The sequence below is a fragment of the Cottoperca gobio genome, chromosome 17 (genome assembly GCF_900634415.1).
Source record: "Cottoperca gobio chromosome 17, fCotGob3.1, whole genome shotgun sequence".
Lineage (NCBI taxonomy): Eukaryota > Metazoa > Chordata > Actinopteri > Perciformes > Bovichtidae > Cottoperca > Cottoperca gobio.
Genome location: NC_041371.1, coordinates 12482348 through 12507712, shown reverse-complemented (window position 1 = coordinate 12507712; position 25365 = coordinate 12482348). Strand labels below are relative to the sequence as shown.

Below are 25365 nucleotides of genomic sequence, written 5' to 3'. Positions count from 1 at the left end.
AACAGTACATCTTTAATACAGTGCAGGTGAGACAAGAATAATAGATACTGTCTTACTGTTTCGTTGACTATCTATCTAGCTAACCATCTATCCACCCATCCAGAAGTGGACTGGGCAAAAGAAAAAAGAAAAAAACTTTTTCAGTTGAGTGATACATTAAGTAGATTATTGGCCTTAAAATCCCAAGATCAGTCTTTGCATGCAACTGCATTTACTTGGTATAAAGGGTACGCTTCGGGATTCACAGTGTGTAAAATGTTTGCATTATGGAAATGAAGTTATTACAACATACACAAAAAAGTTGTGGAATAAACATACATTTAAGTTCCCAGGATAAATTCTGAGAAGTGTTTTCATATTTATGCAATATTGATATTTAATTGATGTGAATCTTTCAACGGCTCAAGAATTAAATTGAACTTAAATTGAGTTGAATCAAATTAAATTGAATGAAACTGGGAGTTTCAGAATCAAAATTTAAGCAAAATCTTTGGCAATACACAGCCCTAATTATGTCTGCCAGGCATAAGCCTTTGGGGAGACTGTGTGTGTGTGTGTGTGTGTGTGTGTGTGTGTGTGTGTGTGTGTGTGTGTGTGTGTGTGTGTGTGTGTGTGTGCGTGCTTGTGTACGTCTATCCGTCAGTCCACAGTTAATATTGCATACTATTGGTCCCATCAAACTGATATTTTGATATTTATGACTGCATGCTCAGGTGATTCACAATTTTTGAAAAACCTATTTTATTGACTGTTTTATGCCATCATTAAATATTAACATTGCTGACTCCTCACTCTTTTTAACGGGCCGATACGGGTCGCAAGTAATTGTTCCTGTCCCGATTTGCACGCCTAGAATAACAGGCAAACGTCAGACCAGTAGTATTACTGATGTATTTTTCCATCAACTCTGATGCATACGATCGTGGCTCAGCAGGGCAGTGTGTAGTGTGTGTGCGTAGCTTGTGTTTGGTGTACAGAATACAGAAGGTGGCTGCGCTCAGGGCAGACTGGTGTTGGAGATCAGAACAGAGAGAAAGCAGTGAAGTCGTCTCGTGGCAGTAAATGTACAGTGTGGGTTACAGTTTGTCCATCGATACACATTGCAGCTCCTCAATACCTAAGAAAACCCTGTGTCTTGCTTCCCAGATACTTGGCAGAAGTGTCTGTGGGATTGCAAACCAGTCTCCGGACAGAGCCAGAGACAGCACACTCTGCTCCGTCTGGGTTGCAAAATGAAGATAATTATATTTATTCAGCTCATTGTTATTGGGAATCCAACTCACGTTCAATAGCGTATTGTTAAAAAAAAAGGTGAAATGCTTCAGGTCGTGGTTACACCCGGGAGACGCAGCTTAGACCTAATACTGCATGGAGCCTGCACGGAGCCGGTGCAGACAGCTGCATAGATTAAAATGAGAGATATGTTGCGTGAGCGGTGCAAGTGAAAAACGCGTCTGATACGCTTGCGGTTTTGACGGGCGGTATTCAATTAATCAGACATTACAGCAGTGGTCATTGCAGACACACCTGGCAGAGATCTACACTCGACTGAGTGCGCTTTTCTTGTTATGAACAGTTTTATAACCCATCATCCCACATGGAATATTTTCAATTTTACAAGGAAGAAAACTAAAACCTTCAATAATGTTTACTAAATATGTGAAGAGCCTGTAATCCCTGTCACAGATAACCTTTCAAACATTGTGTTTTATTTAGTTTTAACAAATGCACTCCATTTCATATTGAAATGGAGACACACCTATTTTCATAAATGTGTGTCGGTAGCAGGAACGGGTCACATACTTTCTCCACATGAGCACATATGACCCAATGTGGAAAAACGGTCGCAGTTTAATGGATTTCTACGAGCTTTGCATCTCATTTTGATGGTAAAAAAAATATGTTATGCTTAAATTAGAGCCTGGGTTCATGAAGTTTGCTTGCCAAGCTAACAGAGAGCCCAGGGCAGTGAGACTTGTTGCTGTATCGTTGCCACAGCAGCAGCAGCAAAGAGCAGCAGAGCTCCTGTGAAGGCCAGCTCCATCATCTTCTTCAAGTGGAAAGAATCTCTCCCCTCCCTGTGACGGGCTGCCAGCTCAGCCCAAGCTCTTTCTTCATCCCTGGACTCCACTAACTCTTTAAAGCTCAGACACTTACTGACTGCTATAGGCATTGCTGAATCATAAAACATATTATACCGTGAAGGCATATTAACTATGGGTTTCTTCTTATTACAAGCTTTTTAGGAGTTAACATAAAACATGTATTTTGTTTATGTTTACAGTCTTCTAAAGAGCAAGCACAAGGTGTCCTTACTAACAAGAGCACACATTCATTCTGAGTCTCTCCAGTAGTTGATAGATCTGAGGATCGACTGGATCCACAGAGGGGAGGTGCTGACTGTGTGTTAAGGCTTCTCTGAAGTGGAACCTGGCCGGGCCACTGGCCAAACCAGACAGCAAAGCGGTAGTCGATCAAATAAATCACACGTACAACTGGCTTCTCTGTACTGGACTTTTATTCTGGAGTCTTTCCAACTCTCCATCCACCACAGCTTTCAGCATTTCTAATGATGTCGTCTGTGTTTGTGTGTGCGTGCATCTGGGAGAAATATAAAGATGGTATTAAAGTGTGAGAATGAGTGTCTGGGTGTTTTTCTCCAGCACTGCGTGTTGCCACTGACTTTACATTTATCCAAGTGCAAATTGACAAACTGACAAATGATCTGGCCTAAGTACTCACATGGAAACAGATAGACCATTGTGAAAAAGATCCCCACCCAAAAACAGCTGGACTGATGGCCGGGAATCAAAAATCCACTTTGAAACATTTATTGTCCACATTAGCAATATTTACAGGCAGGGAGCAAGAGAGCGAGAAAGAGGATATTCAGAGGAGATACACTGGGGAGGACCATAACTTGGGCCTACTCACTTAATGGACCGTTTTATAGGAGGTCAAGAGATTAGGCTTGTCCTGTGTGCATTTGTGTGTTACTTCCACTTTTCATGTATTGGATTGGAGATGTGTTAAAGCAAATGTGCGACTCTGCAGGATTCCTCTGTCTTTTTCCACCTTGCAAACCCGTCTACCACACGTTGTGGGTATGTGTGTGAATCAAATATTATTGTGCATACCGGCAAACACACTCATTTTCTATGTGGCTCTGTGTGCTTTAGGAGGAGAATGCCATGGGTAAATGAGGGGTCAGAGTCTGTGATACATCAGCAGCAGTTTCCCAATCCTCTTAGTGCCACAGTGCTTTGGGTCTAACTACTCTCCAGCAGGTAAAAATATTCAGGTCTTAGCCTCACTAATCTCGGAAATGGAGGTTATTCAAATTTGGAAAATCTCAGATTAAGGATTCATCGAAATACCTGTAATACCTTTTAAATTAAAACAGAGAATATATATATATATATTTACTTTCAGTGGAAATAACAACCCAAACTAGCTCGAAAGATTAAAGAAGAAACACACATAGATGCATAATTGTACTACTAACAATGGCACAAAATTCAAATATTAACCCCGAATAGATAATGTGTATCAGTCTTCATTACTTCAAAGGACTAACTTCTCAAAAATGTCCTCGCTGTGAACGTCTGGAACTCAAAGTGGTTTTCACAAGGACAAAAACACAAATGACCAACTGTAGAGATATTAGTTTGATTAGTCTTGGGAAGACATCTCCGCAAATGCATAATTTAACAATGTTTCTTCCTGTTAAGATTTTCTTACAATCAAGGTCGGGTTTTTCTCAGTGTGGGGTTGCCGGATTTTGAGATTGTCCTGCTGTTTAATACCAACAGATCAGATGTTTAAAGCAATACATTTATTTAAATGTAATCAGTTATCAAGATCAGATCAAAATCAAAATCAGAGGAAACAGGTGCAGCATTATAAGGGAACTTAGGACTTTCCTGCTTCCCTCTATTATTCTACAACTTTAACAACTTGTCTGATTTACTAAGCTAAAAACTACCGATCGCACTTATTTGCAAAGGATCCATACAGTGATTGCCAAACACTATTGCTCTATCATCCATTTGTCCACATTGTTTAAGTTTATATAACTTTAACCTATTATGGAGCACAAGCTGTCCACAATCATTGAGCTAATTACGTGGCAAACTATGTGAGTCTGCACAAACAAAGGTTAACTGTGCGGATCAACAATGCTTTTTATGTGTAAACTACTCCCTCCTTATTAAACAGCAAAATTAACTTTACAGCCTAAAAAGGCACCAAGGGTGTCCAGTAAAGTTTGCAATTTGGAAAGGGATCCAGATGGGCTTGCCAAATTCAATGTGAATAGAAACCTTTTTTGACTCGCCCACCTGGAAGATTCCTGTATAATGGCCTGTCTCCAAACATCTGTTGAGGGCTCTGCAGCAAGGATAAAGAGAGCCGGGGCAACCTTGTTTGCTCGTAAGGTAGAAAACAGGACAGGTGACATCATTATGCTGATATTTTTCTTGCTGCAATTTGGACAGGATTGTGATTTCCTCCAGTTTTAACAATGTTAAAAGGACAATTATCTAACAGAATATCTGAATACAGACCAGGAAAGAAAGAGAGACAGAGAGAGGGAGACAATGACATTTTGATTTGAACAACAAGCCAGTTAAAAAATGATTCAAAGAACAGTAAGGTTGGAAATACATTTGGGGTGCTACTACAAAATTAGGGAGCATGCCTTTAAGCATGTCATAGGCTTTTGAGCATGAAATGGTATTAGCCTATTACAGCTATTGGCAGAGGATCTACTTCTGAACAACACCACTTTGATCTGTATGAATCACTTTGGATAGTAACCAGGATTAGTAATAGTCACAAGTGGGTGTCAAAAGTTAGAAGTTAAAATGTTTAAATGTAGAAATGAATTAGATTTAAAGCAAACCTTTTGCAATGTCTGACACGACAGTTTAATATATATATATATATATATATATATATATATATATATATACATACTGCAACATTATATTTCTGCACTTGTGGTTGTTTGGCTGTTCTGGATGTACCTTGGAAAGCCTGCCACATTATGCAGTTTAACACTCTGTGATCCTTTGCTCTTATCTGGCACAAACACAAAGCTCAGCCAAGCTCTGCCGACCAGTCTAGATTCAAGGTACACTTTTCAACCCTGTAAATGTCAACAGGTCAACCGCTCAAATGTTCATCGTTACCATGACAACAGGAGTACTTGACAGCCATCGTGCACAATGGGATGTTGTGGTCGGCAGAATGATCTTGAGCGGTTTGTGGCAGACAGGTGGACAGGCTGGCTAGGAGATTTATGTGAGATACAAGATGTATATGTGATAGGAGAATAAAAGGTGATGATTGTAAGAGGATGTTTGCATGTATTGATAAAGAATTGTCAGAGTGGAGTAACAGCAAAATAGAAATGGATTAACTGAGAAAGAGAATGACAAACAAGAAAAATGGCAGACAAGATTTGGAGATGTATTAGAAGCTTCAATGAATCAATTGGTACTGAAAAGGTAAAAACAGGGAAAGAAAGAGGGCTATTGAGATAGAAAATGAAAGATGGCTGGTCTACTATCTGTGGGCATAATTTCCAGTGCTACAAAGGGCAGGCAGGCAGAGGGGAAACCAAATCCTAGTCCGTTTGTCTCCTCAAATGGCCTCTAGGGACTGTGTGAAATGGCCCTTTTCTTCTTGGCCCTTTTCAGTTCTAAACATCATCTACATGACAAACAGTGTCACTTTGAAGCTGCTTGTGTCATCTCTGCCTATCTGTCACTCATTGTTGACCTTTTGCTCCCGCCTCTCATCTTTCTTTTTTTTTTCTTTCCACAGTAATTCACTTTTTTCGTCACTGTCTCCCATTCCCCCTCTATCCTTTTCATTTATCTTTGATATCTGCCTCTTTGGATCTGAGAAAAATGGCAAGTACATTTGAGCACTATATTTATATATATCATATTGTTTTAGGTGTTCTAATTAGACAAAACCCTATCAATTAAGACTTTAGTGTCGATATCTGAACTTGCATATTGGCTGATACCCAGTACCGATCCAATACCAGCGAGTTAAAAACAAAAGAAAATATATCATTATTTTTTAACAGCTGTATACTACTAATCCCGTGTGAATGTGATTGCTATGACCTGGCTCAGGTTAAACCCTTTGTAAAACATGAACAAATACATAAAGTGAATGGATGCCATATAACTATATTTTCTAATCTTGTTTGACAGTTATAACTGAAAAATAACTAAAATAAATAAATCTGGGAATAAATAACACTTCCTTGGATAAATTGCTAAAGTGCAGCCACAATTTGTGAGAAAGAAGCCAGATGGCTCAATCGTTAGCAGACACAGACACAGCTTTTCTGCAGCTGATGATGGAAGCAGCTAATGAGTGAGCCATCTTGCTTCTTTGTCATCTCTGACGAGAGTTGTACATGAGCAGTACTCATCAGGCAGAATGGCAGGATGGGATAGCGAGTGACACCTGTTGTTGTTATTCCTGTGTAGCGCAAATGAGCTGATAAATGATATGATAATGATATCAGATCGTTGCAAAGATTTGCATACTCCCAATCTAGCATTTTAGGATGAATCAGAGGCATTACTGGTATTGGAACAACTCTACTAATAACTGTTGTGTGCTTATCTGCACAAGAAACACCTTTAACTTTATTATTGATGAGAGATGTCTTTGTGATGAGCAATAGTCATCTTACCTGATTGAAGAGCTCCAACCTCTCCTTGACCTCAGCCAGTGTAGGGTTTGGGCTGCGAACGTTGACCTCTGGGTTTTGCCTCTGTGCGTGCAGACCATTTCCTACAACTCTGCCAGTATAGCTGTGAGAAAAAGAAAGAGGGAGGCACATATTTAGAGAAAGAACTTGGTCAATATATATCAAATAGAGACAGATAGAGTTAGCTTTCGTAAGACCCACAAGATGTGGTTGCTTGACAAAACACCAGCCGTGTTCTGGAGTGATTTTGCTTTATTGTGCTAGTTAATGTGAAGCACAGTAAGTATTTGTTAGGATTCTTTATTGTTGTCTGTATCACTGTATAATTATACTATAACAAGTATACTACGAGTTATACTTGGAAAAATAAGCTGAGATGTAATTGGTTTTAACTTTCAAATAAAACAAAAAACCAAACTGATGTTTCTGTTTGATTTGTACTTCATCATGTGGTCCATCAATGTCTTCACTTAGACGTCTGCCAACTGTACCGCAAACATTAAGAGCTCCATTATGCATTAATTCTGGTATCAAATGTGGTTAAAAAAAATCACTTAAAGCGGCTTTTATGTTCTTCTGGGATTGAAAATATTTTAAATGAAAATAGCACAGTCCTGTAAAAATGAAATAGAGAGATGTTGTGAGCTGGACCCTTTAATCCCTGGCATGCTCCGTGGGCCTGCAGCTCGGCAGGGATTATAGCTGTTGATTTTGTCAGAGCTGTTGTTGAGCTGATGTCAGGGAGGCTAACATTTCTCGCAGCTGCCTGATGTAGAGTGTTTTCATTTAGTAAAACAGACAAAAGAGTTGTTTTGGCTGAAATAATCAAGTATCATGACAGTTAAGGCTCCAGAATGAATTGATTTAACATTTATAGTAAAGTGTTGGAGAACTGTTGAATGGATTACGTTGCCGTTTATTGTTTTTACGTGCAGTTCTACCTCTGTGTTTAGCAACGCCAGCTTGCACTAAAGGGTTGCGTTTGAATGAAAGTCTAGCTAGGAAAATGAGTTATTCTGTTATTTATTTCCCATAAAGCATTCAGAAATGTGCCGTTATTTGTTTTTCATACTATTCTTTCTATTAAAGGTCATTGGAAAGTACCACCATTTATCAACAGCTACTAATAAAATAAAGTGACTAGCAGGTTAACTGGAAATGAGTCTTCATACTGAGCCTAATTTAGTAAAGGTTAAAGACTTATTGGACAATAACAAATGTCAAGCACATTCAACAATTATAGCAACCAGTATGTTGACAACTCTTAACTGGTAGAAGAGTAATTGGTAAGTAAAAACATCAGAGAAGCTTCGTACTCCTGATGAGATAACAGTCACAGAGAAGTGCAGAGACACTATAGCCTTTAGAAGTCCGTCAATGCTTTACCGAGGAAGTGAAAGTACAGTACACTCACCTTCTTTTAACTCTGTTTTCACATTAATACTGATATAGACCTATACAGTACACACACATGACCTCATCCCCTTCCTACTCCAGGGTTATCCCAAATATTGAGACTCCCTGAGGTTAAACACCAACAACCTGTGAAGGCCATTTGTATCGGTGATCATATTACTAGCTAAAGCCCTGAAGCTCTTAACAATATATGTGAGCAGTCAGACACACAGACTTTCAAAGCTTTGCCCTAGATACATGAAGTGTATTTGTTCTCGCATAGTCACTATACTAATATCAAACATTTAATTTGGGAATCATATGTTGATGCTAATCTTCCATGCGTGGGGGATTTAACATCATTGGAGAAGAATGACGCGTACTGGCATCAAATCAGTTGATACTTACACAGTACAGAACTGATAAAGTGATTATGGGTCGTGTAAGTGATGGCGTGCTTATACGGATGTGTTTATAGGCATGTGTGTGCATTTGTATGTGGCTGGCATGCCCACTCTTGTATATATATGCATGTGAATATGAGTAGAGGCAATCATAAAAGTGCTGAACTGGAGAATCTCTGGCCTGTGATCTAAGCAAAGTCTCAATGAGGTCTCTGCTCTCTCAACTTGCTGAAACGGCGCTTTAAAGATTGAGCCCATAAAAATGCTAAAATTTCTCACTTAAACCTCTGCCGCAAAACATCACCTTATATCCCCTTCTTGTTTATTTCCTCTTCCTCCTTCAATTGCTTGTTTCACTTTAGTGTATTTGCAAAGTGTATCCCCCCCCTCCCCTCCCTCCAGCCACACACACACGCACACATATTACATACAAACCACTGTCTGCTTTGATACAAATTGAAGCTCTTAATTGTCAGTAGCTCTGAATCGTCTCTTGTCACGATGGGAACAATCGATAGCTTTTGGACTTTCAACTCCCCCCCCCCCCCCCCCCCTCTGACATAAAAGCTACATTTACAAATCAAACTGCTCCCTAAGCAGTGGTTAAAAGTGGGGGCCTGTGTGTTAGGGAGCATATGCGTGTCTGTCTCCAGGCTTGGCTCGGGATAACAGTGTTGGCGCGGAAATGAGCTCATCAGATGGGATGCTAATGAAAGGGAAGTGTCAGTACGAGTTTGGCAGTGTGTTTGGGCCTGGAACGTTTCATTGCGGGGTATGTTTGATATCATGTAGGGGAAGTGACAACTGACACAGCGGGACATCCCAGAGCTTATTACCTTATAGACAGACAATCAATGCTGCACATTTCTGGACGGATCTGAAGCAGACATCAGATGTTATGATAAGATTCTTTCCAATGGCAATAATGTACTGTTTCAAAATTGTTCTGACTATAGCCTTATGTCCCAATGAATTAAAGACTGTGAGCAGGAGATTTTATAAAAAAAATACAAGACTGCAGCACCCGAATGATATCTCTCTCTCTCTTGTCGGCTAATAAAAGAATAACAGCTTCTTGAAATCAGCTGTCCGTGCTCTGTTGATTGCAAAACATTCAAACTGACTACCTACACACGTATGGCTCTCTGACTCCGTTCTATGCAATTGACATGTTCCCCTGTGAATGCCCAATTGATGCACTGTCCTAAAGGCAGCTTTGCCTGTTCTCGTCTTTCTCTCTGCCTGGAGCACAGACTCGCAGTGACCTCCACTCCCCGATTCTGACTCCAAACTGAACTGTCTTGATCTTTTTCAAGGCCTGCAGGAATGCTTGTGGGTTTTAAGGCAGAAAACATAAATTAAATATTCATCTTTCAGGAAGATAACAGGAAATATATTTTTTTGTGCACCCTTGTGCCTGTACATTTCGGTGTATATGGTGTAAACAAAGCCAGGCTATAACATGAATAACAACATTTCAAGTATGTGTAAACATTTGATGAAAGGTATAGAGACGGCTGGCCACAGCTACAGTGTCTTGTAGATTGGCCCCTGGTAAATTCAATTCTGGTTGTCTTTCATCTGTGCTCAGTTCTTGACGGATCCCTGAGGTCTGGCTGGAAGGTTTAATGAGCCCACAACATTCATCAGGGATTCAATTAGCTAGATGTGCTGTGTATATACACACAGTATGTGTGTGACTCTTTAACTACAGGTAATGGTTCATCTCTGCATTTACCCACACATCCCTGTTTTTTCTGTGAAGCTCATCGGAGCACTCTGCGCTCTTATGGCAAGTCACATTTCACAACAAAAATGAGACTGAATATTTCGTATTCTACTTAACCTTGTCAGCATACATTATTTTTAGCTTCCCAAGGTTTAACATACAGTACCATGATTACTGCTGACGACCCATAGACACTACAAAATGAACATACAGCAGGTAGGCCTGTTGCATTGTGATTGGTCTAATTTCTTAATTGCATTCATACTGCATGCTGTCTGTGGACATCTTTGCCGGGATCCCAATGGTTAATGAGATTATTCACTAGTATCTGGCAGGGAGAGAAATGGTTGCACATCATCTCTGAGGAGATTAAAGGCAGTTTTGTAGATATTTTTTGATGCACTTCAAAATTCACATCAGGATTAAAAAGCACACCAAGGTTACAGGGCGTGCTCGGAGCTTGATTTTTTTTAGTGCAAGGAATTGTAAGTACACTGTTTATCTGGATCTTTGCTTCAGTCATTAGAATGAATAATCATCAGCTTAAAAGCAGGACACGTCATGAAATCCTCAAGTTTATTACATCAATGCCCTGATGCAGTGTATCAATAGGATCAGGGTTTCTACAGCTTACGGCAAATCAAGAGTTAAGACGTTTGAAGACTTTTTTTAATGCCACTCGGAATGAAATTTAAGACCAATTTTACACAAATTTTTTCCCCCTTAAGCTGATCTGCGTGACGTTAACGCAAGAGGCATTTGATAAATGAAATTAAATAAAGATGTTCTCAATTATTTTTGAGATTTTACAATGCAACGTCAGATTGATAAAATCCTACTTCCCATGTCTTAGCATTTTAAGATTGATTTAAGACATTTTGATAACAATTAAGGCCCTTTTTATGGATCTGCTGGAACCCTGAGGATAATATCATTGAATAATATAGAAATGTACTGTACTATTGAGTATCATCTCTAAAGCTATTAATAATAATACTCAATCTAAACAACACTAATATATGTTCTGCCTTAGTGGATCCTTAAAGCCCCTGCATGTTACAGTTACATTATGAGGAGGCAACATACAATAGGCCCTTCCTTACTATAAGTCCTACATCCATATAGAATTGTGTTAGGGAGGCAAAAGTACGTGTTTGTGTGTGTGTGTTTTTTTGTCAGCAAGGTATTATTACAATTAAAAAGCAAGTTTAATAACAAAAAGGAACTTCTGTGCCACGTTAGTGAACTTCTAACTACTTCTTACAAGCCACAATGATTTCCTGTCATCATGCTTCTTAAAAAATGTGTACCAGTGCTAATCTTTTAAAAACAATACAGTGCAACACTTAATGATTTATATTTGTTTGACTAATTGGACTGAAGCTTCTTCTGCATATCCTCAATATTAGACATGAAACTTGTTTGTATCTTTGTCAAATCTCCGCATGCAAATTGATTTAGATAAATGATTCTTCTGAAACAAACATCAGGCCAAATCCCAGCGAGCAGAGGAGGGGAAAAGTGTCAATGAGTAATGATTGAGAGGAGATGAGATTGCTTTCATCAGAGTGAGTGTGTATATGTGTGTGGCTGTGGGTGGTAGCTGAGGAGGGTATTGGATTAGAGCTGGTGGTACTGCTGTGAGGGTAAACAGCAAATTGTTGGTTCATCATGATTAATAAGTCCTCTCCCCACCCTCCCGGCTGTTGTGGATATACAAGATTGAACATGTGTTTTGTTTCCTGTGATTAATACACATCGGGTCACACCAGCTGTAGATTTGAAAGATGCCATCTTTGAGGTTTGGTTTTCTTTGTGTCATCAGTTTTTCTTTTTTTGCTGATTCTCACAAATATTGTACTTGAAACATTCAAGTAGTGTCAACAATTACACTTTTGATGTCTGTTCCAGCAATGTGGCAGTTACCATAATATTATCATTGCTATATGCATATACAAAGAAGTTAAAATTCTTGCTCCGAAGCGCTTTCATTACACACACACACCAACAGAGGAGCAATAGAGTCTAACCTGCGGAGACACACTGATGTCTTTCTTCAAGCCAACGGTAATATCATATACTTTATTAACCACATAGGTAGATTCCTGTATTCTTCAGACATGCCTTTTCTTAAGGCTTGCATGTTGCTGATTAGATTTTTTTAGGCCACATCATTAAACCCATAACAGTGTAAAACGTAGCATTACAACTCTCTCTTCCAGGGGGACCTGGAGTCACGAGTGAGACCAGTAGTGAGCGCGAGGGAGGGGTTGAGTAGATGTGTGTAGCCAGCTAACTTTACGAGCAGGGATTGGACATGTTGAAATACTCTGAACAGGAGGTTTTGTTCTGAAAGGCCAGACTGTTCTCACACACTGTGTGCCATTAGAAGCCATTCACTGTACTAACACTAAGCTCATGAACAGGCAACTGGTCAAAAGCCACTCCGCAAACATTTAATCAACATGACATATGTGCACATGCTGTCCCTTAGACGATGAGAACATACGCACACAGCACACAGCACACACCACAAACCCTTGCGATGGGTCTGATTTTATCGTAGGTTCCCGACTGTAAACACGACAAAATTAAGCACTTTGGGCTGTTCGTATAGAAGATGTCCAAACTGCAGTATGTTCTGAAGCTTGCTGTGCTTCAAAGACAACTTTATTGGAGAGGAAATACTCAGATCATAAAATGTGCAAGGAGAAACAGCAAGCGAATCAGGGGAGGGCATCTGCAGGGCAGACGAACTCAAACAGTGTGCTTTTCTTTCTACGCTCGAATTCTCTCTCTACCCTCCGCTCCACCTATTATTTTGCGTTCTTAAACAATCTCTCAAAGGCCACGTCTTCGGTTCAAGTCATCGTTCTTCTTCTACTTGATTTCTCTGCCCACTACCAAACACTCCATTAAGCCCTGCTTTCTTTCTCTTTGTTCTCAGTGCTGTCTTTTGTAACCCAGCTGGTAACCACATGAACATGCTGATGAATGCCACCAGTAGCTGCAGTCACTTGGAAGCTTCGGCAGTACCCGGGGCATGCCGTCTTGGCTTAGGTTTACTCACGCTCTATTCACAAAAGCTCTGTGCTGTTCCTTTCTTTATCTGTCCCCTCCTATCTTTTGACCTCACCTCTTCCTACTTCCAGCTGGAAGCTTGAGGATTTGTAAAAGAAACAATTATATTGCCAGTATTGTCCCAGTGAAACAGCAAACCAAATGGATGTTGAGAAACACAAGGACACTGTGGATACCGAGGCCCACTTTGAGAAAAGTGATCCCATGTTCAACCACTAGAGAATCTCAAAAAAGGCCCATTGAATATACTGTAACTGTTCTGGTTGATTTCTGGCCTCCACTGCTGAACGTAGAGCTTTTGACTGTAGTTCCAGTACAGACTTCAAATTACTTGTCAAAACTTTGTGAAGCTCCCAGTTACTCTCTTTGAGAGCTGAGTCAAGGGTGCTGTGTGATTTTGTAGACCTGGCCGGTAGCCCAGTGGGCCCTCTGTCATGCTTCTTTGCAGCCTGGCAAGCTTCTGTATTGGGTTATGAGTCAGACATGTAGGCAAAGTTAGGGAGGGTCAGAAATATAAAGAGCTGCACAGGCACAGCAGTGATGTTGGCAACTCCAAACAAGATCAAAAACACAGTCAGCTGCTGAACCCAGCAATCTCATCGCCCTTGTTTTGAAGTTTGTTGGAAACTCTTTTGATGATTTTGTACTAGCTGCTCCTTGTGTTTGGGAAGTGTATGCATGACTAATCATGAGGTGATGGAACTCTTTAAACTTGTTTTGCCTACATAATCATTCATCTTCACTTCATCAAACTGTGTCTTTCTCTAGATGGGAATGTTGATATGAAAAATTGCCTCAAATTTACAGTGCAGTGTGTCAACTAGAGCAACTGTCAACTGTTCCAAAACCTTTTCATCTGTGACCCCAAACAGGGATTATTTTAAAGAAATTCACAAGAAAAAGCATAGATCAAAACTAATTCTGAAAAAAGGAAACTTAATTTTGTTTAGCATTTTTTTTTTCTACTCTCATATCCTGTTCAATCAATGTGCGACCTCCTTGAGGATCCTGGCCCCCTCGGTTGGGAACCGCTGACCTAGAGTAATTGCCATAAGAGCAGAAGACATGTTCTTTTACTATTAATAATGGGGCTCTACAATCAAAAACAAACAGTCCACGGGGCTGTTTCTAACTCCAGTTACACAAACTGCAGGGTTATGTCATTTCAGTCAAGATGAAACATTTTTGTCAGGGGCTATTACGTTAATGAATCTTTACAGTTTTTGTCTTGGACTTCACCTGAGGCACGACACCTGTGCTGAGCTGGCTGTATATCTGTCTTTGTGGCGCTGTGGACCAGTGAAATATGGCTGTTTATGGCTGTGTGGTTGGGCTGGAATTACACACCACTATGTTGGTCTCAACTGCGTTGCCACTTCTTAAAAGGTCCCAGGGTGATTTTACCAAGAGCAGGCTGCTTTATTGAGTGGTTGCACAGTAACAGCTATATGGTTGAAGAATGGCTCAAATTACTCATGGCTATTACACACTGAAAGCCTGTCCTCTGCAGTGCAATAAAATGTGTTACTGCGCTTATGAATGGCTCCCTTCATGCTGCATGTTTGTTTTCTATATCCTTTTTTAATGCTATCAAATACACTTACATGGCCTTTATTAGGTCAGGTTAAGTATCCAATCAATATTTCTCCTCCATCCTGTTTTCCATTTGGCCATCACAGCCAACACATATCTCTTTCACCGAGTACTCCTGAGATAAAAAATATCGATTTCATAACCAATCATTAAATTCAAATTTCCTTGCATTATCTTCACGCACATTTCCCTTCTTTTACAGTGACCAGAGATCCATGTGGTGGAGCAAAACAGCCTTTCTGAATGTTTGCTCGTCTCTGTGCTTGTTTGTGTAATCAGCGTGGTAGCTGTTGACTGGATTTGTCTTATCAGATTGAACGGATGGTGGTTGGAGTTGAAAGCAGACCCCAGTGCCCTCTGAGCCAGTAGACCATGGTCTGGTGGAGATATGGCCCACTGCTAACAGTCAGCTGGAGCTTTCATTAGAATTGGTATTTCCAAAATGCTCAATATCAAATATATATATTTTTTAAAGTACTGCTGAATTTCCAGAGGGAAACATTGTTCTCATTTAGCATGTTTTAGCATATTTGGTTTTGAGAATGTACTGCTGGCTAAGGTTCCACTTCCACTTCCTGGATACATCAAGCCTAATCATTTTACATTTAGATGTTTCACAAGCCCAGCTGTAGGCTACCTCAACAAGTCAACAAGTACTGAGTCTTGTGGGCTCAGCCCAAATCTGGTCCTGGCTTGGTATGGTCTCTAGGTCACTGTGACCTGGGCCAATGCTGAGGAGAGTCAGAGAGTGGGAATAGAGACTGAGCAAGAGGGAGGGTGTTTAAGGAGAGATAAACAGGGATGAGAATATGATGACTAGGCATAGTGATTCACTTAGCATGCGCATACACTTACAGGTAATCACAGAGAGATACTGTGATTACCTTGTACCCAGGAGGCGTTTGATACTCTATTCTACCCATCCATTTCTATTGCCATCTGCAGGCTAGGTGATGGCTACAATATCCAGTTTGGCTCATCATTAGCCCATTACAGACCTATACACAGCCAAGCAAGTTTCATTTCAATGCTACTCCAGGCTAATGAACAAGTATCGATTTATCTAACAATCACAGCAACTGCAAAGAGCTGAATTAATTTGGTGTAAGTGACTCACTCCTGCCAACAAACTGCTCTTACACCCGCTTTCTTACTCAAATTCTCTCTCTCTCTCACACACTCACACACACACACACACACACTCACACTCTCTCTCTCTCTCTCTCTCTCTCTCTCTCTCTCTCTCTCTAGCTCTCTTTCGCTCATCTCTGTGGCAGTGTAAACAAATCCTGACATTAGCAAATCAAAGGTTGCAGCACCGTGTAATGTATATACTCTCCTACTCTCTGGACGAAGCCACCATATCCAACATGTACTCTCTGAACTTAGTTCTGCCTCCAGACCCTGACATAATGATGAGATACTTCTACTTCTACTACTGTACTACAAGGACAATACCTTCAGATTTAGTCACTGGTCTGACAGGGGAGCAAAATATGCTTCCACACTGCGCCCCTGTGGCCAATATTGTGTACTGAAAAGATTCTGCCTCATCGGCCACGAGGCTAATGTGTTTATAACAGCATTACTTAACTTTAGGCAATATTTTAAGTGTTAGATGTTGTTTGTGATTTTAGTTCCCAAGCAATCAGTTTACACTTTTCAACGTAAGAAAGATGAGATCACTAAAACTCTCAGATAATCTCAATCTCTCAATGTTAATCTCATTCTTTGGTTTTGGCAGTTTTATGCACAATTGTCTTGAAGGTGCGCAGAATTAACATTTTAACTAAATGTCTTTCACCTCAACTCAAATGAGTTCCCTTAAAGCACATATATAGAACAGTGGTCTAATATTTTTCAGAAAAAGTATACAATTCTAAAATGTCTAACTCACATCATAGAGTAAAGACAAATGCTCTGCTGAGATGATCAAATGTCAGCCGGTAATAAAAAAAACTGCTGCACAAAAAAAAAATATATATATATATATATAGTATGTGTCCTTGTTCAAGAGATGGCAATGTCCATTGTCTGAAGTGTATTGTGACTTTGCAGGTATGTTGAGCCTACGTTACACCAAGTCATGAACTTTAAACCTTTGAAATAGTCATTTACAACTTTTATGTTCAGATAATTAGATACGTTTTCCTCATAGGAAGTGAGGGAAGGCCGCAACCCACGCTGCCCCTCCAAGACTACAAATCAACGTTACTACTTGGTTACATGAAAGTTAAACAAATTACAGAATAAAGAGCTTCCATTTGTCTGTGTCTAGTGCTAGAGACAGACAAAGAGACATACAATAAGGCTATACTGCTTAAAAGTTCATACGTAAGCTTTAATAGGTGGCAGTTACATAGATTACAGCTGTAATTGGCCAGTGGTTTGCTTTGAGGACATTCCCAGGCCTGACTTTCCCGACTGTGTCTGTCACTGGGTGTAACTGTTCCCCACCTCTGTGTTGCCTGCTCCGAAGTACCAGCAGACGTACTGCAGGCTGACTCAATAGACCACACAGACTTCTGGGAAAATGCAGCTCCATTAGATTGGCGGAACAAGAACAAGAACAAGTCATGTCTGCCTTGCCCACACCCGCAAATCACATGCAGACAAGCATCATTTCCTGACAAATACAACTATATATCTGTTGTACATAAACCCCCACACTCACATGCAGCTTCTCCTCGATGTATTCCTCACAAACACACGCACAAACAAGCTCCCCTGTGTTTATATTCACGGGTCTAACTACGCAGGCGTATCTTTAAAATGTAAAAAATGTGAAAATAAAAATGAGAAAATGTGACAAGTTAGAAGAGGATCTGTAACTTTTAATAATCGTGTCAGTCAGTGAATCTATTGCTAGAGCTGAATTTATTATTTTTTTGTAATGGTTACCTTTTTAGATCCAAGCCAAGAAGAGGCCATCTGGGCCCGCCTTGCTGTAAAACAGTGATGGGCTATCACCAAGTGATTTCTCAGCAGAAATTCAGATTTCAATGTCTTAAAATTAACATATCTACAGCAACCTATTGTATAAACAAGCCAAGAGAAATTCACACATTGCTATCCCACACCAGTATATACATAGAGCATCATACCACTGACTACATTTTGAAACCGGATTACTTCTTGTGCAAATCGATTAAGCATACACCTACTTCAACTACATTGATTTCCCACTAGGTGGCAGCATAAACCAATTTAAATTCCACAAAGTTTCACCGGACAACTTACTGATTTCAAAGATAGTGTAAGTATGTATAAGTAACAAAGGGATAAAGGACGTTGTAGAAAGTGACAAAGAAGGGAAGATAGATAAAGACTGCACCTCGACTCAAATTTTCTTACAAACAGAGAGAACTGACACTACAGAGACCAACAAAGTCAGAGCATTAGATGGAAAATGTGAACTGAGGAGGGAAATAAAAAAAAAAAAAAAGGAGAGAGAGAGAGAGAAAGAAATAAGTTACAAGACCTAGAGTTATGAATATATATTCCCGCTTCCAGCCACATGCCCACATGCCGAGGAGGGCATGGATAACTGAGGTTAGAGGTCTAGGGGGAGCTGGAGGGGCAGTTGGTGTGTGGAAGGCAGACAAGGGCAGGCAGGGGCAGAGCCAGGCGAGTAAACTATGCCCCAGAGCACAGACGAGTGGAGTGGACCATGATCCTCTGGTGTGGTACGACCACCTGTTTGTCTGTCTGTCTGATCCGGGCCAGAATGGCGTGATCTAGTGCTTAAGGTTGACAGCTCCAGTGTAAACTAAAAACCAGTCAAGGGGTTCACCGTGGATAAAGCTAAATATACCATATGTCACAATGTTATGTACTTACATTAAATCTTTATGTTCTGGCTGATTTTGCAATCACAGAAGGGCTCGTAGAGTACGAAGTGTATCATAAACATGGACAAACGCAGAAAGAAGGAGGTACAATGTCACATCTGGACTGTACTGTACTGTATATGCTGCCTGTGTAAGCAAAAAGCACTCAGTGCAAACAGTCCAGTTTCAACTCAAACATACAGCACATTTGACTCAGGGTAACAAACTTACATAGGCATCCACATACTCAGACATACCCGCATAGAGCGGAGAGGGCCTGCGAGGGTGTTGAGTGAGGGGGTCAGGGATCACACTCTCGGCTGCTGCAAAGGGCATGTGGGAGCACAACTCACACCCATCCATGAACACATGCGTACACACACACAGAGCACACTCAGACCACCACACAGTACGTTTATTAAGCTTATAAGCAATCAGAATATCGGCATACCCCCCCACACACAAGCCGAAACGGTCCCCAGGCACTCAGTAAGATTGACATTTGAGAGCATATTGTAGATGGAGAGATATGGAGGCAGCTCTCCAGCCACTTGACACCAGAATAACATATATAGGATTATATATTGCAATGTTGTGCAAACTTCTGTTAAGGTCAAGGAGTGAGAGAGAGACAGTACTGCAGGCAGAGAGAAGAAGGGCAAAGGTTGGGGAGCTATTATCCAAATGAAGTCAGGCAGATGGTGGCATTGACAAACACATGGCCAAAATGGCTTTCTTGGCAGAAGTCCTAGTCATTACTATCATGTGTGTCATGATCAGGCTTATCTGTCAATCAGCCACAGATCGGAAATTGGACAAATCATCATAAATCAGTCAGTAAACTGAATCTGAGAAGTCTGGATTTGGGTTAAGAGGCTTGGGCCGTAGCTGAGCAAATGTCCCTAGAGTGCAGAGTCATTGATAGTAGGACTTTTTATAGTCCCTTCCTGGCATTTTATATTTTAAGTCCAATACTGATCCAATAAATTACAAAGCATTTGTCATTTTGACAGGCTTCTCATCTGAAGGGATTATATATGGAGTTGGTGATAGTTTGAAGCAATAGGAAAGTCACATTCTTGAATGTTTATAAACCATTTTTAGCACTTCCTGTCACTGCTGTCCTTTGCCTTATTTTTTCAATCTTTACTTTCTGGTTCTATTTCTTAAATTACATTTGTTTAAGTCGCAAATACTTTGCAAATATAGACTACTGCTCTCCATCTGCTGTTGCCTTTCATGTACAAAGCCACGGCAATAAATTGGATTGGAAAACATTTAATTTGAGTGTCCACATTCTGTCGTGCTCATCATGTTTCCAAATGAATTGTAAACGGGCAATGGTACCATATATATATATATATTTTTTACTGTTAAATTACAACTTAACAACTTCACACTTTGTACTGTTATTGCTAAAGCCTTGAGTTGATGTGTTATGTTAAACAGGTTATTGCCATCAATACATTGTCAAAATAATGTTAGTGTGTCTCTCTCTCTGTCAAATATACACTCATATAATATACAAAATGCATGGATTCTTGTCTTGTATCAGTCAACAGTGTTTTGTAATGTACATTCATGCTCTGTCAGTGCACCTACACTTCAAGAAACAAACTACCGGTATTCGATTACTTGTTTGTGTTGAGATGCTTAGCTGCTCTGGCTCAAAACACACAGGGGTACTTTCCCTTCATTCTCAAGCTCTTCCGTGCGGAGGCCGCATTCCCGGCACCACTCGGGGGGCTCCAGTGAGCGGGCCACGACACCAAACCCACCCGGAATTCTAGGAACGTTTTCCCTGTGGTTTCAGGTTACCACATACACACTGAGCACAGATCACAGGCACACACACACACACACACACACAACACCCTCCACAGTAGTGTACTGTACTTTTGTTGTTTGTACAGAGTTGGTTTTGTTAGCTTTCCCTCTCTCCTCCCGTGCCTGTCATTCACTTTCATTTTAAACTCACATACTTATCCGCTGGGTCGGACAACAAACTCGGACTCTTGCTTAAACTCTCATTTGGATTCAAACCAGACGTCTTGTTGAGAATCTCACTCCGATGGTAAATACCACACACTGAAAACTTAAACTGGTACACACATTCACACTAAAACTCTACAGGGAATCGTGCCAATGCTCGCCACGGGCCCCACATTCAGACGTACAGGTATATACATTGCATCACACAAAATTCAGCTGAAATTCAGACAAAAACATGCACACAATCAAGGTCTAACTGACGTTTGTAAAGTCTGCTGTATCCCCCAGGAAAAAGGATAACAGTGTCCCTAAAAATAGTCACGACAGAGAGAGAGGTCCAGCTCTGTAAGTCAGATGTGATCATGATGTGTGAGTGTTGATGCGTGTTGGGTGTGTGAATGTGTTGTGTATAGAGTGTGATCTGTCTGTGGCACACAGAAATAGTGTGATGGTCTATAAGGCCATAATCCTGTGTCACCACGGCTACAGTACGAGCTGCATGTTTGGATCAAAGCAGAGGTTTGCCAGTAGGATTTTCTCTTCCTTTGAAGAGTGTTAAAATGAACACCGAACTGAATGAGTCAGTGTGTGTGTGTGTGTGTTGCTGATATGATATGATTTCTTTGTTTTAAGTCTAGTCACACTTCAACACCTCAACAAGTGGCAACTGTGTGGCTTTCTTTGGTTGGCTCATTGAGGTCTGGGTTATGTGCCACCACTTCAAAAAGTTTGCCAGTATAGAAATGTGTTGTGTACTCCAACCATTTAGAAATGAAGCTGAAATTCCTATACAAAATCCGTTAGGAACCGGTCTGCTGAAACATGCAGATACGGATCTAGCATTGCGACACCACGATAAGCATCACAGAGTGTGTGTCCAGAAACAACTAGCACTTCATTGCATAGCTGTGGTGTCTTCCAAGAGCAATTTTATGACACAAGATGAAATTGTCTCTAAAGTGAAGGGTTCTTCCTGGAGGGCTCATCGTTGACCGTTGTGTTTTACACGTAATACATTGGCCGGCGTGGTGTTTATGTGCGCAATTGCATATCATTTGGGGTTTTGTCCTTTGTTTGCTGGCGTAGTGCGTCAGAAATTCGTGTCAAACTGAGATAAAGAAATGCACGAGAGGCTAACACAACCCTCTCGAACACACGCAGATCACACAGACCACTATTGGCTGGCACCCAGACACGCAACAGTGAGGACTTCAAACAGGCTCATAGAGGCAATTAAGCCACAAAGGCAGAGAGCTCTCCTAAAGCCACTGCTTCCTGCTGCCACTGACCTACATGTATCGTTTCTTTTCCTCCATCCAACCATCAGTTTTTCTCTCATTCTACTTATTGTTTTCACGTCCACACTTCCTCTCCCCCTCCCCAGCATGCCTCTCCTTCTATTTCTCATCCTCCTCTCCTGCTATGAGTTTGATGCCTTGCCAATGGGCAAGCACAGAGGTTAGTGAGTACACTATGTCTACCTCGCCCAGTAGGAACTGCTCCAGTAAAACATGCCAGTCTATTGTGGCATTTTAATTATATTAGCTCAACCCACTCCACCGGCTGGACACACAACAGAAGAGGAGAAGCCGTAAAACTGTGTCCCTTCTATAAACGTTATGAAGAGGAGACAGAAAGGAGTTGGAAGGAAATTTCACAAATATAAAGTACAATGTCCCCAAGGCACACCATAAAACCTAAACTTGAGGAGGCCCGAAACACATAAACACTCTTCACTAAGAGGCATGCTAAGTCCCAAATTGGCAAATAATTGTACAGAGAGGCCAAGAAAATCACATTTGTTTCCACAACTTCCACACAAACTATCCTCTAACACTTTTTTATTTTGCACAGCTACAGATTTAGAAATACCATAACTCCCGCACTCCAAGCATTTCAGCAGAGAGAATAAATAACTGACATTTACTGCGATATGATCACTGTTGTTTTCTCTTTCTTACACACAGACACAGACACAGACACAGACACAGACACACACACACACACACACACACACACACACACACACAAACACAAACAAACAACACAAGGATGTAGGCCTAAATACAGAAAAGTCTTTGCAATTTAGTAATGTAGAGTGGGTCATGCTGAGGTCCCAGGCAGCAGCACAGGGTTATGGGAAAGGGATGGGCCACTGAATCAGAGTTAAGGAGAAAAAGAAAAAAGGGGTTGTGGGAGGGACAGAGGAAGGACTGAGAGGTTTGCCACAGATGCCAAACACAAATGGCAGAGGTGAAAGGGTAAGTGCAAGAGGGGAAAGAAAGGATATGAAGTCTATATTTCCATAACTTTTCTCTGATGTCAATTTCTCATGACTCTGCTGTCCCACTACTCCAGGGGTCGGGAACCTTTTTGGCTGGGAGAGCCATAAAAGCCAAATATTTTTTTTATGTATTTCCTTGAGAGCCATATAAATTTGAATGCAACTTTACGTGTGCATTTTTTAAGAATAACACGTCTCCGAGTACTAATAGCGGTATCAATGTTGCATTGAACAGGAGCTCTTTTATTAAATAAACTAAACGCTTACGTTATTTATCTCATTTATGTGCACGTTTCAGTGTTTACTGCACGGGGGTCAAACTCAAGGCAATTATATCCGACCAGCGAGAAAATGTCATATGTCCGTCATAACTGGCCCGCCGGTTTTGGTAATTAAATCAATGCATGGCACAACCACGGGAAAATACATTTGAGGAATAATCTAAATATGTGAATGAAATGAAAGTTTTTGGAAAGCAAAGGGAAAGACACCACAGATCTCTGGGGCGATGTGAGCTGGCCTGTTTGTGCGACATAACGAAGCATCTCACTGTTAAACCTGCAGCTTCAGGGCCGTGTGATCACGGACATGTATGATGCTGAGCTGCCTGTGGGAGACTCTGATGCAGAAGGAAACTTTGGTCACTACGTGTTTCCAAACACTGACAAACATCTGCACCGCTGTGTTCCCGACAGCATTCTGCTGATCAACTGAGCGCATTTGCCGACTTTGCAGCTCAGAAATTTTAATTTAACTGCTCAGCAATCCGTCTGCAGTTGAGTTAAATATGTTCCATATCTTTTTGCACTTTATGTGTACCCTGTTCAATAAATGTGGACCGTGTTTGGCCCTCGACGTAGTCCCAGTTTTTAATGTTGGCCCTCTGTGAATGAGTTTGAACCCCCCCGGTCTACTGCTTGTTTTGCGCAGTCTCGCGACGGGCGGGGCTCCGCCCCCTACACACACACACATGTACACACACACACACACACACACACAGCGGAGGAAAGGAGAGGGGAGAACTAAAAACAAATCTGCTGCTAAATGTTTTACTTTAAAATGACACAGTATAATTGTTTATTACTTGTTAAGTTAAAAAATGTCAGCTCAAAATTGTCTCCGAGCCATATCGCGTTATCGAAAGAGCCATAGGTTCCCGACCCCTGCACTACTCCATCATGTCTGTCTTCGTGGCTACATAAGAATACACATAGCAAACAGAATGAACTGACTTCTGCCCATAGCCACATATACACAGCACACACAAGCTCAGATCAGGGAATGTCCTTCCTCTGCAAATAGTAATTAATTTATTGCCCCCTCTGCTAGAGTTACATTATCCAATTCCATTGCATTTTCGAACTGAGCTCCTCTGACCCAAGAGACCGACACAGAGACAGCGGGGAAGAAGAAGAAAAAACTATGGCTTGATGGGACTGGAAGAAAGAGAGAAAGTGAATGAGTGACAGAGGTGAGGGCTTTGCCTGGTGCAGCACTCTCCTCGCTTCTCCCTGCAATAACAGAATGGATTCCAGATGTCAAAATGATAAACAAATGGATTGTCATAACCTTTTAAAAATGCAAGGCATTCAGATGCACTCACACTGTATTGTCTGTGGGCCGTCCCCTTGAGCAAATCCAAAACACGCATCCCCAAAGTACAGCGAGTTATTAGTTCTCCATTATTATGGAAGAACATACACACATACTGTATGCACATGCCCTACACACCCACATGTGCATACACCCACTCATAATAAGATTTCATCCCTATATCAATCTGACCGCAATTTGACACACTATTGCGCCATGGGGCTTCAGTGTTGAATTACATTGAATGAATAAGCTTTATAAATATGGTGTAGTAAATTAAAAAAAACTAAAATGATGTATTAAATCATTTATTTTTCAGGCCTCTGTGTTATTAAGGGTTTTTACCCTGGGGTTGAAATACATTTTTCTCCTCATACAGGTCAATACAGAGAGAGGTGGTAGTGAGCTGTCCAGTAAGCATTATGATCTCTGACTGCTACTTGGCTAGAAGAAGATCACTTCTTTTCCTCCCTGCAGAACTCATGCCTGTATACAGTAATTCAGCTCAATAAAAGTGAATCCCAGAAGAGTGTGTAGGTCAGGAAATGCTGACAAAGTGCCAAAGTCCATCAAAATCATCTCTTAACACATACTTCCACATTCGCTCTCCCCTATGTCTTTTACTTTTTTCTGTTGTACCATCAGCCTAGAATGTAAGAGGTAACTCCCTCCTGGTTAACATCATTGAATCAAGTAAGTCTAAAGCTACAGCGAGATCATAAGCA

The 25365-nt window shown here is 40.8% G+C and overlaps 1 protein-coding gene across 3 annotated transcripts in view; it reads right to left on the bottom strand.

The window, feature by feature from the left end:
• The window catches only part of gpc5c (glypican 5c), a 106556-nt gene that overhangs the window by 27852 nt on the left and 53339 nt on the right, over positions 1-25365 (bottom strand). For 2 of the 3 annotated variants that reach the window (XM_029454136.1, XM_029454137.1), the window contains one exon: positions 6722-6842. In XM_029454136.1, coding sequence (XP_029309996.1) covers positions 6722-6842 — 121 coding nt within the window. Of the gene's footprint in view, positions 1-4444; positions 4554-6721; positions 6843-25365 lie in introns of those variants that run through there. The other variant, XM_029454138.1, reaches the window with a different exon arrangement.